This window comes from Poromitra crassiceps (genome assembly GCF_964638095.1).
Source record: "Poromitra crassiceps genome assembly, chromosome: 13".
Classification (NCBI taxonomy): domain Eukaryota; kingdom Metazoa; phylum Chordata; class Actinopteri; order Beryciformes; family Melamphaidae; genus Poromitra; species Poromitra crassiceps.
In genome coordinates, this window is record NC_139644.1 from 1,862,335 (window position 1) to 1,879,211 (window position 16,877).

Below are 16,877 nucleotides of genomic sequence, written 5' to 3' on the forward strand. Positions count from 1 at the left end.
GGTCTCTGTGGTGATTTCTATGAGCAGGACTCAGGTGGACTTGGCCACAGTGTTGGTGGAAAATCCAACGGATGTGACATTTCCGCTCACTCCTGAAGCTGCCTGTTTTCTACAGCGCAGCCCAGCCAGTAAACCAGAGAAGAAGAACATCCGACCAGTAAACCAGAGAAGAAGAACATCCGACCAGTAAACCAGAGAAGAAGAACATCCGGCTGCACACTAGCTAAGCTCTTAGAAAGAACCAACCAACAAACAACCCAAACACAGTCCAACAAAAACCAGACATCAGTTTTATCTAAAGCCCGCCTGGACAAACAGCAGCAATGTGACCAGTACAGTAGGGTGCTTTCGATTCGTGGATGCCTCGCCTGTCTCGGCCACCGCAGCTTTGACTTAGATTGTCTATGTATCTTTTTTTTCAGGGACTTCCACATAGCATTACTTTTTAACAAGAAATACAAAATAAAATAAATCATGACCTAGGGGTTATAGAGTACCACAGGAATCAGTCCAGAAGTAGCACTTTGGTTCGTAGGGGGAAAAGTGATGTGATTAGTTTGGGGATTTTGGTCAAATTCATGAAATAAGGTCATCCCCCCCCACTTTTCAGATTTCCCCCCATTTTCTCCAACTGCATCCAAAGAAGAGAGAACTCCCACACACTGTCTCCACTTGCACAAGTTATTCAACGACCTTCATCACATTCACATTCTTCTTCTCCATTTTCTCCTCAATCATACTTGGCCAATTTATCCCCATACTTCCTCCGACACATGCACAGTTGCCAGCCGCTTCTTTTCACCTGCCAGACGGAGCTTCACCGACAGGACGTAGCACGATCACGCTATTCCCTCCAGCTCCCTTCCGTCCCGACCAGGCGCCCCGACTGACCAGAGGAGGCGCTAGTGCAGCGACGATAATCTGGCTTCCCACCCTCAGGCACAGCCAATCGTGCCTGTATGGACGCCCGACCAAGCCGGAGGTAACACGGGGGTGCGAACCTGTGACCCTCGTGTTGGTAGGCAGGGAATCTACCGCTACACTACCCAGACACCCAAGGTCTGTGGTTAACACAAGTTTATGGGAGTGGAAATGTGTATTCAGTGGACTACTGGACCACTTTTAAAACACGATTTTCAGAAAATGTTTGAAAAGTGATAAAAGTGGTCCTCGTTTGTGAAGATGATCCTGCTGAACACAAATGTCCACTCCCATAAGCTTGTGTTAACCACAGACCTTAGCGAAATCTCCATTCTAAAATCTCATAGCCTTTTCCCCCCTAAGAACCAACATGGTGCCAATTTCTGGTTAAGCCTACCAAAATAATGTCATCCCTGCGGTACTCTATTACTTTACTCTATTACTTTTTTACACACTATGTGGATGGGTTTTTGTACCTTTGCACAAAATGTAACTGTGTGTGTGTGTTTATAGATGTGTAATCACCACTACCACTACTCCATCATGAGACTGTATGTGGAGCAGGCCCAGTTTGTTTCCCACAATGTTCCCCAGGTCATACGAGTGTGTGTGTGTGTGTGTGTGTGTGTGTGTGTGTGTGTGTGTGTGTGTGTGTGTGTTGCAGAATGTTCCCCTGGTCATACGAGTTTGGCCGAGCTGTGATGGCCCTGGACTTCATGGTCTTCACTCTGCGCCTCATTCATATCTTCGCAATCCACAAACAACTGGGGCCCAAGATCATTATTGTTGGCAAAATGGTGAGTGCACTTCCTTTCACTATACGACCAATGAACAATGACTCATGAGGACCTTGACCATCTAAAAACTGAATTTGAAGAAAGCTGCTTTTTGATAATACTTTAGTCATTTTCGTACTCTGTTGCCAATTCTGCACTATTCTGGTGCAAAGAAAACTTTGTACAAAGTACCAACAAAGGAACAAAACTGTCCTTTGTTCCTCCATCTTTAACATTTTGTCAACCAAGGAAAATCACATTTTGATTAAAGTTTTTACTATCAATCATTTTCACCAAGAGTTGTGTCACGTTTTCAAATCATGGCTATCTGATTTTGGAATGAAACGTAATAAATATCACAGTTTTACACAACCAAATGATGGCACTTTGTACGTAGCCCATGTGTAGGATCAAGCTCAAAGGTGATTTGATTAAACAGATGTCTTTTAAACAGGAGGCGAGGCGTAATAACGTAATAACGATGGCAGCTTTCCCAGGCTGTATAAAAGGTGCTAGATAAACTGAAGTACCAAATGTGACTAATTCTATGGAAAGTTATGGAAAGATGATGTAGAAATGTGACTAGAAACAACAGATAGCACAGTGATGTTGTGACAGTGCTAATCATCCTGCTGTGTTCTTCCAGCAACAGCATGATCTCTGCTCTGCCTTTTTCCTCCTCAGATGAAAGATGTGTTCTTCTTCCTCTTCTTCCTGGCCGTGTGGCTCATGGCTTATGGTGTAGCCAATCAGGCACTTCTCTACTCCTACGATCCTCGTCCTGATTGGATATTCCGCCGAGTGTTCTACAGACCTTACCTGCACATATTTGGACAAATCCCCATTAATGAAATGGATGGTAGGTTGCTTGCTCTCAGTCTTTTTCACCAGCATATTACTTTAGTATCAACTGGAACTCAACCACCCATTTTCCGCTTAGCCAACCATAAGCCGTGTGGCATGTGGTCGTCAGATCAACTCAAGTCAGCTAAAACTGACTTGTCTAAAAATGTCAACAAGTTGCCTCGTAGCTGTTGTCAAATCACTGGCTAATTTGTAACTAGCTTGCTTAGTAGCTACAGTAAATGGCTGGAAAAAAACAGAGACTTGCCGGACTGCAATACACCGCTGTATTAGGTGAATAGGAAGACTTCCATTCCTTCAGAATATGTTTTTTGGCCACAGTTGTCACTTACTGTTATGCTTACAGTGTAAGTGTGCATCATATATTGATGGTTACACATGTCACTACGGTTCTATGAACTGAAGCAGCTGCATCGAATGCAGTGGATAGTACGTACATCCCATCACGTTAGCGCAGGTTGAGCGATTAATATCAACTAACTTTGTCACATGAGTGACCTCTGGTGATGTAGAGGGCTACCTACGTCACACAGGGATCGTCATCTTTCGGATCTTCCTCTTTTTCATATATTTAGGCCTGGGAACATTGAACCATTTTTCATGTTCCCATTGGGTGTCATATGGCTCATTTCCACCACATTTTACTGCCCTGCACAGCTCGTCACCACTCGGCTCTAATCGTATCGGCCCGATGGACGTTTTGCTTCCACCGCGGATCATCTGCCCCCACCCACCCCCGCCCACAGCTGGTCGTCATAGCGACCGCATATCTGTCCTTCGCTTATAGCCGAAGTAGGCTATAACATAACGTTACAATTAAATCCATCCACAGAACTTTTAAACTGTTTATGAAATACTGGTGCCTCTAAATGACCTACAGTGTACATGGGCAAATGTGACAATCGGCCAAGAGAATGGATATCACTTTGTAGTTAGTCAAACTCAGAGGCATGCGCTGCGCTGTGCGGGGACGGGAGAGGCGCAACAGAGTGAATGAAGCCTGTACCCCGCAGCCTCTCACCAGGCAAGACCGCGGCTTCACCAAACACTCGCTGCGGCCTAGCGGAGCGCTGCAGCCTGCACTCAGCTACAGAGCTCCCTGAGCTCCCGCGATTTTATTTCACCGGAGGCGAAGGCAGCAACACAAAAGACTGATGGAAATATACATAACAGAAGAGAAGGTAAGACCACTAAACTGGTATGCAGCCGCCAGCATTGCATTGACAGTCAGTAGACAGAGTAAACACGATTCTGCCTGACCAATCAGTCGTCAACAATGTTTTCACGTGACCGTATGAACCCGGGTTCACAGAATAGAACCACGACGAGGCAGGTACTAAAAGTAGCATGACTCGACCCCAATACAAACCGGGCTGGGATAGTTTTTAGTGGTGGAATGAGACCATTTATCGAGTCGAGCGGAGCGGGACCGCGCTACTAGCTGCGGTGGAATTGGGCCTATATAAACACTGGGAACATTGAGCTGACCCCTGTAAGATTCTTAAGGGGATGGTAGATAAGGCTGCTGCCCACAAATCTCGTTCCCTGAACGATGTCCTAAGTTAGCAACTTAGACCAAACCCCCAAATACACAAGAACTTTCACTGAAATGCTGAACTAGCAGTCCTAAGTAGCTTAACTCATTCCCCGCCAGAGTTTCAAAGGAAAAGTCGCCAGCCACCGCTGGGTTTTCTGAGCATTTTCAGTGATTTTCCACGACCCACAGAAGACTATGTAAACCCCGAATATCCCAAAAGACAGAACAAAGCCTCTACTTTCATGGGGGAAAAGTTTGTTTCTGCCTTCTTCCCTTCTTTAGTTATGGACTCTCTCACAGGAAGGTGAGAAAATGGCCTTTTTGTGCAGCGAAGCAAGTGAGAAATTCACCCTGCACGGAGAGCGCACCGGGCGGGTGACACTCTCATGTCCTCCGTGGGACTGGTGCTTCCTGGTACTCCATGTGTGGAGGCCTGGGAGCATATTTGGTGGCTGAAATTGACACTATGTGAGGCTTCACAAAGCGGATGACTGATCTAACTGACACGAGCTGGTGTGCGTTTACCAGTTTATTGAGTGTATTGTATTGGTGTTGAGTGACTGTCTGAGCCCGGGAGAAACAACTCCTTGTAGCGCTTTGAGGCACCAGGCTGGATGTGTTTTGAGCTTCCTCCATGAAGAGATCGATGCTGAGAACGCTGACTGCTATTGTGGGGGGGGGGGGGGGGGGACTCTGGCTTGCAGAGGACTACACGAGTATGGTAATCACTTCATAAGGTGGCCAAGAGCGCCATCTATCGCATGGCAGTGAAAAGACGGATTGACGCTCCGTTGCGTCAATGGCCGGGAAGCGTCTCTTAAATGACGCACCATGATGCCAATGGCGGAGAATGAGTTAAACAACTTAGGAAGGAAGAGAGAGGAAGATCCCTGTGTGACTGAGGTATAAATACCAGGGTAGCAGAGTGTACATCACCAGAGGTCACTGACGTGACAAAGTCGATATTAATCTCTCGACCTGCGCTGACGTGATCGGATGTACTATCCACTGCATTCAATGCCGCTGCCTTAAGGCCTAAACATGGTCGTCCGTCAGAGCCTCGCCCCGCCCTCCCCGTATGACGGCGGGTGGAGCGCTGTCCTACGGGGAGGGGGCGCCGTCGGCTGACGGGGGCTGCTCGAAAATGTGACTTCACGGCGACGATACGTGCGTGACGTTAGCTGCAGGAGAGTTGTGATTGGCCGTTGCCTTGGCTCTTCGTCGTAAAGTCGCCTTTCAAAGCATGACGTTAGATTATAACGAACTAGTTGTGTGGCTTAGCCTTCCCAAATGTTGAGGGTCGTTTTTTAGAATTTAATACATAGAATTGGGAACGTTACATTCAATTTCATTCAGACTGCCTGGCACACAATCTCCGCCATTTTCACACGGAGCTTCCACAGGAGGAGGGAGGGGGGGTGTAGTGGCGTCCGAGCATGTAGGGCTAGCTGGCGCCGCCAGACGGCGAGACGGCTCCAATTCGAGGCGGACGGACGACCATGTTTAGGCCTTTAAGGTCCTTACACATCGGGAGCGTTTTTTTCGTGCGATTAATTCACACGTCAATAATATTTTCCAAACCTATATCAGTCAATGCAACCGTGCAGACCAACGGTGAAGTTTCGCCGAGCGTTATTGCGGCGTTTATTTTTTTCGAACCACCGTCGATTTTTCAGAAATTCGCTTCCGACGTGTACACATCTGTGGCTGTGATTGACAGGTGGGTCAAAACTCTCATCGCAATTTCGTGCCGTATATTCGCATCGCTCTTGATGTGTAAGGACCTTTAGCAGCCATCCGTAGTTCATAGGACCGTAGTTACATGTGTAACTATCAAACTGGTGCACACTGTAAGTGTCATGGAAATCACTATGTACCTGCTTAGAAGGCTCAATAAATCTGCAATTATACAGCTGTGTTTTACAGCCTGGCAAGTGCCTAGTTCAGATGTACTATCCACTGCATTCAATGCAGCTGCCTTAGCAGCCAGTAGTGTTATATATACAGTATATATAGTGAATATAGAAGCTAATGTCTCCCTGCCTCTCTGTGTCTCCCTGCCTCTCCACGTGTCTCCCTGCCTCTCCGTGTCTCCCTGCCTCTCTGTGTCTCCCTGCCTCTCTGTGTCTCCCTGCCTCTCTGTGTCTCCCTGCCTCTCCGTGTGTCTCCCTGCCTCTCTGTGTCTCCCTGCCTCTCTGTGTCTCCCTGCCTCTCTGTGTCTCCCTGCCTCTCCGTGTCTCCCTGCCTCTCTGTGTCTCCCTGCCTCTCTGTGTCTCCCTGCCTCTCTGTGTCTCCCTGCCTCTCTGTGTCTCCCTGCCTCTCCGTGTCTCCCTGCCTCTCCATGTGTCTCCCTGCCTCTCTGTGTCTCCCTGCCTCTCCGTGTCTCCCTGCCTCTCTGTGTCTCCCTGCCTCTCTGTGTCTCCCTGCCTCTCTGTGTCTCCCTGCCTCTCCGTGTGTCTCCCTGCCTCTCTGTGTCTCCCTGCCTCTCTGTGTCTCCCTGCCTCTCTGTGTCTCCCTGCCTCTCCGTGTCTCCCTGCCTCTCTGTGTCTCCCTGCCTCTCTGTGTCTCCCTGCCTCTCTGTGTCTCCCTGCCTCTCTGTGTCTCCCTGCCTCTCCGTGTCTCCCTGCCTCTCCATGTGTCTCCCTGCCTCTCTGTGTCTCCCTGCCTCTCTGTGTCTCCCTGCCTCTCCATGTGTCTCCCTGCCTCTCCGTGTCTCCCTGCCTCTCCGTGTCTCCCTGCCTCTCCGTGTCTCCCTGCCTCTCCGTGTCTCCCTGCCTCTCTGTGTCTCCCTGCCTCTCTGTGTCTCCCTGCCTCTCTGTGTCTCCCTGCCTCTCTGTGTCTCCCTGCCTCTCTGTGTCTCCCTGCCTCTCTGTGTCTCCCTGCCTCTCCATGTGTCTCCCTGCCTCTCCGTGTCTCCCTGCCTCTCCGTGTCTCCCTGCCTCTCCGTGTCTCCCTGCCTCTCCGTGTCTCCCTGCCTCTCCATGTGTCTCCCTGCCTCTCTGTGTCTCCCTGCCTCTCCGTGTCTCCCTGCCTCTCTGTGTCTCCCTGCCTCTCCATGTGTCTCCCTGCCTCTCTGTGTCTCCCTGCCTCTCCGTGTCTCCCTGCCTCTCTGTGTCTCCCTGCCTCTCTGTGTCTCCCTGCCTCTCTGTGTCTCTCCCCTCTAGCTGATAAGCTGCAGGCAGGCACGCAGTGCACAGACGACCACACACTGATCGAGGCAGGAGCTGAGCCCTGTATGAGCACCTACGCTAACTGGCTGGTGGTCATCTTGCTGGTCGTCTACCTGCTGGTCACAAACATCCTGCTGGTCAACCTGCTCATCGCCATGTTCAGGTACACAGCCTGCCACCTGTAGGGCTGCCGTGGTTATACACTCACCCACACTGCAGAGTCAAGCTGATCACCGCTTCACCGCAGGCAAATGAGCAGATGAGGCGCAGATACCGTAATTAATTCGAATAATTAGCAACGATGCCAAAACAATGCGTACAATAGCCCATTAGCAGCAACAAAGAAATGCAAATGTCTCTCCGGTGGAACTGGAAGTGCTTGTAAAAAGTCACCCTGGAACAACAACAAAGTGAATGCAGTCGGGGGAATCACAAGCGTGATTTAGTGGAGCTAAGAAGCTGGTAGGATACTAGGATGTGACCCAAAATGCTGACCACAAACAAAGCCAAAGAGGAGTCTTAAAGGAGAATTCAATTTTTTTTACACCCTGGACCTTATTTATTATTTCTATCTTTAAATATGATTTTAAGTCACCCTGACAAGTTCGGTTTGATATTATTTGCTGAAACGATAATTAGTTTTGAACTGCGACCTGAAAACGAGGACAATTTCACAGGGGCATGTGAAATGCGTTCCGTTCCGTTCTGCGCCCGGGTGCGCAACAGGGAACCGGGACAGGATCCACTTGAAAAGGTGGTCTGGGGAGCGCTTTGGCGTGCCCGGGCACGGAACACTTGCGTTTGCTGAAGCCAGCCGTTCTGAACCACATAGATAGACAACACACGGGCAAGGATAAACTCCAGGCATAGTTGATGACGCAAGTGCACTCTGTTCCGTTTCTGAGCGCGGAAGAAATGTTGTAATGTGAAAGCTGACCAGCGGGGGAGAGGGGAGGGGGGGGGGGTTCGTTCCCGGGTGCGGAACGGAACGAAAGCAATCGTTCCCAGTGAGAAAGCAGCCTTATCCTGTAGTGTGTGGGTTTCAAAGACTGCTGTTGACGTGTCGGGCTTTTCCCGATTGTGAATCGGGCAAATCAATCATGTTTGATATTTACAACTCGACAGGCGATGGAGTCCTGAGCAGAGAGCCAATGGGAGCAAGCTGATGGGGAAGTGTCACCAACCACCGACGTGTGCTCCACAGTGGTGCTGCAAAAGTGTGCAGGCTGCAGAGAGAGAGCGCGCAGAACGGAACAACAAACACGCACACAGCTCTCCATACACACTCCAACATCTCTGCCCAACACTTTTCTCCATTCACACGCACATGTCTCACTGCGAATTTACCGATGCATTCCGACGCACTTTTAACGTGTCCATATTGATCGGCATGTGATTCGGGGAGCAGCGGGGCTCTAATAGGCTACAATTCTCTGCTCTGAAGTCACGTTTAATCACTCGAGTTTCTGCGAGATCCCAAGTCCTCCGAGGTGACAATCTTCAGCGTAATCGTCAAGTGTGTGTGGGGTTGCGTCTGAACGGTAGTGATTGTGTGTGCGTTCCAAGATTGAAATGTAAAAAAATCGGTTATCTCTGTCGTGAGGTGTGTGGACTCTCAAGATTTTTATAATCTTCAAGGATTTGAACATCTTTAGGTGTAGCATTCTGTGTATCCAAGTCCCTATTTCCACTTTCTGTCCACAGCTACACCTTCTCCAAAGTGCAGGAGCACAGTGACACCTACTGGAAGTTCCAGCGCTACAACCTGATAGTTGAGTACCACTCCAGGCCCTGCCTGGCCCCACCCTTCATCATCATCTCTCACCTCCACCTCTTCATCAAGAGATTCATCCGCCGCATCCCCTCTGTCAAGATCAGGCACTTTGGTGAGAAACTGCCTTTTTACCATCTCAAAAACATCTCCAAACTCCACCCCACTCTACGGCTGTGTGTCCATATGGTCTTTTATACCATCTCAAAAACATATCCAAACTTCTCCCCACTCTACGGCTGTGTGTCCATATGGTCTTTTATACCATCTCAAAAACATATCCAAACTTCTCCCCACTCTACGGCTGTGTGTCCATATGGTCTTTTATACCATCTCAAAAACATATCCAAACTTCTCCCCACTCTACGGCTGTGTGTCCATATGGTCTTTTATACCATCTCAAAAACATCTCCAAACACTCGATCCAGTTGCTGTAGCCCTTTTTTTTATCCTGTACACATTCATCTGCCCATTTATCGATGTGATCAAATGAAATTGGTGAGACAACTCAAACTTTTGGTCTACTGCTCCATGTTCAGACAGGGGTTTGGATGAGAGTCTCGTTCGTTCCCAACCAGCAGGTGACGTCATCCCAAGATGGCCGCGCTGTGAATAAGGTCTATTGGATATTTTAATTATAAAGGACGAATCAGCGTGACGTCACTTGCCACCCAGAAATGCGGAACCCCACGGCAGTTAATAGTATGAGTTGTGCCAAACAAACGTTAATATCTAAAAAACTATACATCACATTGCTTATATTTTGACATTCTGAGTGAGAGCAGAAGTAGCTCAAGAGTTTCATGTATAATATATGCATGTCGTGTTAAAGTTGTGTGAACTGTCACAGTTTTTAAAATGTAAACAGAGTTAACGGGCTAGAGTCAGACACTCACGCCTCGCGCCACTTGTGCTCCATAGGGTTCCATTGCCGTTGCCACCCAGTGAAGCGGTTTGTTTACCAAAAGGCTGCTCGGCTGATCCCTCGTATATTGACTGCAGAACTGGAAATGTCTGTGATTTTCATTTCAGATATCTGGTCACCTTAGCTGCAGTTTCATGTAGGAAGGAGACATTACTGTTGAGTTCAAAACAAGAGGCACTTTGAGCACCACAAGCCGAGTGCCTATGCCACTCCTCTTCCCTCCTTCTTAATGCCTATACCACTCTTCCCAATGTTCCTCAGTTCTGGAGCTGCGGGGCAGGAAGGCTAGCCATCTCAACACATGGGAGGCCATCCAGAAAGAAAACCTCCTCACAGCTCAGAATAAGCGGCACAGGGACAGTGACACAGCACGACTCAAACGCACCTCTGTCAAGTAAGTGACACAGCACGACTCAAACGCACCTCTGTCAAGTAAGCCACCGTTATGTCTAACATGGATATCATTTATGATCGTGGTACAAAAAGATCATCAGAGGGCTAGGATAGTTTGCATTTGGATACATGTTGCACTTGTGTAAATGAGGTGTTAGAGATCAAGGAACTTTACAAAGCATTACAAGTGTTTCACTTTTTAAATGTGACCTGTATCTGGATAAGTTATTAATGTGACCTGTATCCGGATCAGTTATCTGGATGTTATCTGGATAAGGAAAAATGCATGCTAATGCAGATAATAAATAACTTTTTAGGTTAGCATTTTGCTAGCTTTCTAAGCTAGCAGAGCGCGGCTAGGGGCTTCTTCCGGTGGCGTTATGCGGAAGTGATGTGTGCTCTGCTGGAAACTGGGTTGGAAAAAGCTAAACACGTCCAGGTCGTACAGAGCAGCGCCAATGAATACAGGCCCATCTCGCCCACTGCTCTCAGGACGCCTCCATTTTCCTCTGTTGCTGTCTTTATGCTTAAAGATGATGTCAAAGTTAATTGACGTAATTGTTCAATTATGTCAGATCTTGTAATTTTTTCTTCTTTTTCACTTGCTGTATAAGCTTCTGAAGTTGTGCTCCGACCATTCTGGGCTGCTCAACTAAGTTGAACTCCGACAGCGTGACAGACAGACAGTGTGGCTGAGGTTTGCAGCTTGTGTTTCTGCAGGGTGGACAACGTGCTGAAGCAGATGTCTGAGATCCGTGACCATGACCGAAGGCTGAGGGTGTTGGAGACGGAGGTGAGGCACCTGACACCTCGCTGCATGTGCTGAGCCTAACCCAGCCTCACTCAACACTATATATATATATGTTCTGTATACCTATGTTTGTTGTGTGTGTGTGTGTGTGTGTGTGTGTGTGTGTGTGTGTGTGTGTGTGTGTGTGTGTGTGTGTGTGTGTGTCTGTGTGTGTCTGGTTTCTCTGCATGTGGCCTGCAGCTGTCAGCAGTGCCTGCTCAGCACTGTCTCATCATCCATCTCTGTATGTGTGTCTCTGCTAGTTGGAGTACTGCTGCGGCGCCCTCTCCTGGATGGTGGAGGCTCTGAATCAGAGTAATTTGATAAAGGCTAGCCGCCCCCCTCCGGTCCTCAGAGGTAAGGTCACCGGCCCCCACTCCCCATAATCTCTTACATACATCTATCTCATTTATAAAGGTGGGACCGTCTGCATGTGTGTGTGTGTGTGTGTGTGTGTGTGTGTGTGTGTGTCTTTCGCCTGAGAACCGATCAACTTCGAACTCGAGGGGTGCGCTGCTGGCAACCCCGCGGAGTGCGGTGCCGAATTTCGACCAATCTGAACACGGTTCTCCTGCATTTTCTGCATACATTTCCATAAAACTATATAAAGGTCCTTCACGTATGTCGAGAACCGTTCGTCCGATCTACTTCAAGATCGGCGGGTGCGCTGCTGGGGACCCGATGGAGTGCAGTGCCGAATTTTATGCGATTCGACCGATCGGATCACGAGCATCCGTCACAACTGAGCATGCTCAGAACATTTCTGGACTTCTGTCATAGACATTGTGACATCATCATGATGTCATAAATCCTTTGTGTAACCACAGTAACCTCGCGTCACCAGGCTCTTCTCGGCGAGAAAGAGCCTGGCTCCCGCCCACAATTGATTTTGTCACCCTACCTGGTTATATATATATATATACACACACACACATATACACACATACTGTATATAAAAGGATGACTACTTTTTTTTCCTGTTGTAGATCTGACTCCACTTTCTCCAAGATGACTCAATCCTGTGTGAAAATCCTGGAAACACACACACACACACACACACACACACACACACACACACACTGTATGCAGAGTTGACCAAATAACCAAATAGTGCTAATGCTGATCATTCCATTTGATAGAGTCCCGCCGGGATGAGTCCTCCTGAAACCCGGAAGTTAGCATCAGTTAGCATCGCCTGCTTCCCTCGTCTGGAAGGCAGTGGGATTTTTGTACGCCACTTTTATGACTTTTGAATGTAAATGTGTTTGACAAAAACCCCATCGCCAGAGAACGCTTCAAAAATCATCAAAATGATGTTCGTTAACTTGCTGATCACAAAGGTCTGAGTTTCATAAACGTTTGTTCACCACAGACCTTATTTCAGACCAAAATCCCCATACAAAAATCCCATTGACTTGCAGACGAGGGATAGCCTGACTCTGCCAGACGGGGGCGGTATTGTGTTCACAAGACACCGATGTGCTGTTTGTGAAAACGATACCGCCCCCATCTGGCTGTGTTGGGTTAGACGATGGAAGCAGTGTTAACTTCCAGGTTGGCCTGTGGTACTCTATTTACTTTGATGATGTTCTACTGTCATTCTCATTTTTATTTTAATCATTACCATATCTTTTTTTATGTTACATGTGTTTACAGTGTAGGACATGTTTCTGTATGTTTCCTCTGGCATGCCGTGTTCAGGAAATGGAATTCGTTCAGGAAATGACAAATGAAGTGCAACCAATCAGCCTCTTGTGTTCAATATGGATATGAAAATATGAACGTTCTCTCCTTTGGAATACTTCACTTTCTTTAGGGTAGTAGAATACTATAAACTGTACCTTATGGAAAACCAATGTTTAAAGAGTACAAACATGGTTTGTTTGGTATATTGGTTTGTTTGGTATATTTTTCAGGAAAATGACTATTATTTAGGCTTGTCTATGTTCAACAAAATTTTTATTGTTTTAATAAACTGTTACAAAGCATTTGTTTGTTGTTGTTTGTTGATTGTTATGCGCAAGTTGCAGGACTAAACTATCTGAAATACAATTATTACATTATGTAGGCTACACTGCTAAACTAGACTATACATACAACCCTTCTGCAACATTGGGGATGGATTCTGTCTTTTTTTATTCGTTTTATGCCAATTTGTGCATAATTAGTCTGAACAGTATGAAATTTGACCCATGTGTGTATTTTGGGGTTTGGAAAAAAGTGACACTGCTCATGTTGGAGAACACTTCCTGTCACCCTGTAAAACAATACAGAGGATGTAATCCCTCCTATTGATTCCCAGTCAAAACTGCTATTTTTGGGCCTCCATCTATATTTTACATATTTGATTTGATTTGATTTGATTTGAAATTGACCAAAACATAGAACATCAACATACATTGCCAAAAATCATGCTCTCATCCTGGACCAAAGACCTTGGAATTGTCAATAAATAAATAAATCTGGTGGTTGGTGAAAATTACATGGCCTCAAAAAGTCTTATGTTTGCATTTATCATTGTTTTTAATTATATTTTATGATAAAAAGTGAAATTTTTCAACTTCCATTTTTGCATAAAAGCATGTTAGGCATTCATCCGAGTGAAGGCTTCAAAATTTTAGTTTTTACTGTGTTTGACTATTTTCACCATTTCTCCATGTTTGGCATAGAGATCAATTTAATGCAGGTTACATGAAGTGCTGGAAATGGAAAAATTGTGGAAATTATGAAAACACTAAAAACTACAAATTTGAAGCCTTACCTCCAGGATGAATGCAGGTAATTAATGGTTTTTCGCAAAAATGTCTGGAAGTCCAAAATTTTCACTTTGTGCTGCTTTTGATGGCCTTTCATAATGGGGGTTTTGTTCAATCTGACACTAAACTAAAAATGGATCCAAATCAATGTTGCTGCCAATCTTTGACATATCCCAGGCTCTGATAATCCCAGGACACGTTCTGTCCTCTAATGGAACAAGTGTGATAGAAGAAATCATCCTGCATCAAGGTTCAAAGAGATGAAAACATTGGTTGAGTAAGAATATATAAACTACTTTAGCAGGTACAGCTCAGGAATGTTCAGAATGGCATATTTTGAAAAATGTTCAGATCATGCCCTGACAGGACCAAGTTTTGCTGCATTCCTGGTGGACCTGCGAGACAGAATTGGTGGGGAACTTGAAGATGATGTCACTGAGGCAGAGCTCCTCGCACTGAGGGAGAGCTCCTCTCCTTTCAGAGAGGCGACAGAGGAGCTGCTAGCTGTGGCATGTATGATGTGTGTATGTGACATGCTCTTGTTTGGACCTTCTCCAACTCCTGCGATTGCAGTTATTTAGGTATGACTGCCTGCTGTACAATAGTCCAGAGAGGGTCTGATGTATCTTCCATGTTGGTGAGGTCAGGCAGGCTTACACTGAAGCATTTCAAGTTTCTTAAAACAACTTTTTGGGGGGTTTTAGATGTCAAAATCGTTTGACCCATTTAAAAATGTTCCTGTATCCATAACCATGACAGATCATTCAGTCTCTAATTGGAATCCATCCATAAATAATAGAGGGCATAGGCTATCCAGTCAATCACTGATCCACCCAGCCAATGGACCGATCTTTCCGGCCGATGGACCGATGAGACGGCACCCCCACTCAGAGTCTCCTGACAACGACCATTTGCTTTTTTTTTTATCAGACGTATTCTGGATGAAGTAGCTTAAATAGGAAACCCTTCAAGTCGTGAGAGAAATGGGAGGCAAACGCTGCTTTGTTTCATGAATTTGGTTTGTATATCCGCAGTCCTAGGTCTCACCGAGGAGCAGAACAGTCCTAGGTCTCACCGAGGAGCAGAACAGTCCTAGTTCTCACCGAGGAGCAGAACAGTCCTAGGTCTCACCGAGGAGCAGAACAGTCCTAGGTCTCACCGAGGAGCAGAACAGTCCTAGTTCTCACCGAGGAGCAGAACAGTCCTAGGTCTCACCGAGGAGCAGAACAGTCCTAGTTCTCACCGAGGAGCAGAACAGTCCTAGGTCTCACCGAGGAGCAGAACAGTCCTAGGTCTCACCGAGGAGCAGAACAGTCCTAGGTCTCACCGAGGACCAGAACATACGTGCTAGTTGACCTAGGTCTCACCGAGGAGCAGAACAGTCCTAGGTCTCACCGAGGAGCAGAACATACTGTACGTGCTAGTTGACCTAGGTCTCACCGAGGAGCAGAACAGTCCTAGGTCTCACTGAGGAGCAGAACAGTCCTAGGTCTCACCGAGGAGCAGAACAGTCCTAGGTCTCACCGAGGAGCAGAACAGTCCTAGGTCTCACCGAGGAGCAGAACAGTCCTAGGTCTCACCGAGGAGCAGAACAGTCCTAGGTCTCACCGAGGAGCAGAACATACGTGCTAGTTGACCTAGGTCTCACCGAGGAGCAGAACAGTCCTAGGTCTCACCGAGGAGCAGAACAGTCCTAGGTCTCACCGAGGAGCAGAACATACGTGCTAGTTGACCTAGGTCTCACCGAGGAGCACAACAGTCCTAGGTCTCACCGAGGAGCAGAACATACTGTACGTGCTAGTTGACCTAGGTCTCACCGAGGAGCAGAACAGTCCTAGGTCTCACCGAGGAGCAGAACAGTCCTAGGTCTCACCGAGGAGCAAGTATTTGGGGTGCTTACAAGTGCTACGTTTTGGCTCCGAAAATGGTGACAGTGGGGCGATGTAACAGGTGCATGTAAACCTGCATTCTTTCGAATGACAGGGGGCGACCCATTGGTTTTTGGCCATTCCCATCTTGGATCGACATGAGACCAGGGGTTTCCCATCAGAGCACGGCCTGGTCTGTGATCGGCGAGCTGTGTGATCAATGGACAAGCAACCTGTCAATCACGCCCCAAAACATAGTCTGCAACTACAACATAGTCTGAAACTAGCGATTGAAACCATAAACTCATTATGGAAAGTGTTTACTGAGGCCATAAATGAGTAAGTGAGCCATAAGTGAGAAGCAGGGTCAATTTCCTGTGGAGTCGCCCCCTGCAGGCCATTCGAAAGAATGCAGGTTTAAGTGCACTTCCACATTGGCTTCAATTTTGACAGAGCTACCCCCTTGTATGTAACACATTTATGTGTGATGAATGGTTTACACTTTAGATTAGGGGATGCAGAAAGCCTTGTCAATTAATTGTAAATGATTTACACATCAGGTGAGGAACCTACTAAAAGTTTATAGATGACTTACAACACATTTGTGATATGTTAACATAGCATTTATTAATCGTCTACAAATGTATATCAATGTTTTGTAAGTGATTAGTTCATCATTAACTAAAGGCTTATAAATCACTTACGACTGAACGTTATTATAAAGTGTTACCCAAACGTTCGTTTTGCTTGATTCATACTTTTAAAGACTGGTACTCGCATACATATTTTATAAGTCGATTCATTCTTAAAGCATGCTACAAATTCATTCACAAATACTCTACACGATTAGAGATATCATTTCATCTAATGAGCTCCACCCCTAACGCCCACCCCACATAGTGCAATCGTGGAAAGAGATTTCCTACTTTAGACGATCCTTACATGGGAAGGGCTTTGGGCTGGATGGAGATGAGGGAAGGAAATGAATCTGGCTGTAGAAAGTTAGATGTGGCCGACAAACAAGCTAATGTCCCATCATCTCGTCACCTCACAAGACCCTGTCTGACACTATAAATAGCATCCATTCTTTGAGCTTTTCAATTGAC

At 46.8% G+C, this 16,877-nt stretch overlaps 1 protein-coding gene across 1 annotated transcript in view; it reads left to right on the top strand.

Moving 5' to 3' along the window:
• trpm4a (transient receptor potential cation channel, subfamily M, member 4a) overlaps positions 1-13,135 on the top strand; it is a 72,465-nt gene extending 59,330 nt beyond the window's left edge. Inside the window, exons 21-28 of the mRNA XM_083649378.1 lie at positions 1,586-1,718; positions 2,382-2,556; positions 7,263-7,431; positions 8,973-9,154; positions 10,226-10,358; positions 11,078-11,150; positions 11,411-11,504; positions 12,134-13,135. Of these exons, the coding sequence (XP_083505504.1) occupies positions 1,586-1,718; positions 2,382-2,556; positions 7,263-7,431; positions 8,973-9,154; positions 10,226-10,358; positions 11,078-11,150; positions 11,411-11,504; positions 12,134-12,159 (985 nt within the window). The 3' untranslated portion in view covers positions 12,160-13,135. The remainder of the gene's footprint in view (positions 1-1,585; positions 1,719-2,381; positions 2,557-7,262; positions 7,432-8,972; positions 9,155-10,225; positions 10,359-11,077; positions 11,151-11,410; positions 11,505-12,133) is intronic.
• The last annotated feature ends 3,742 nt before the right edge of the window (positions 13,136-16,877 follow it).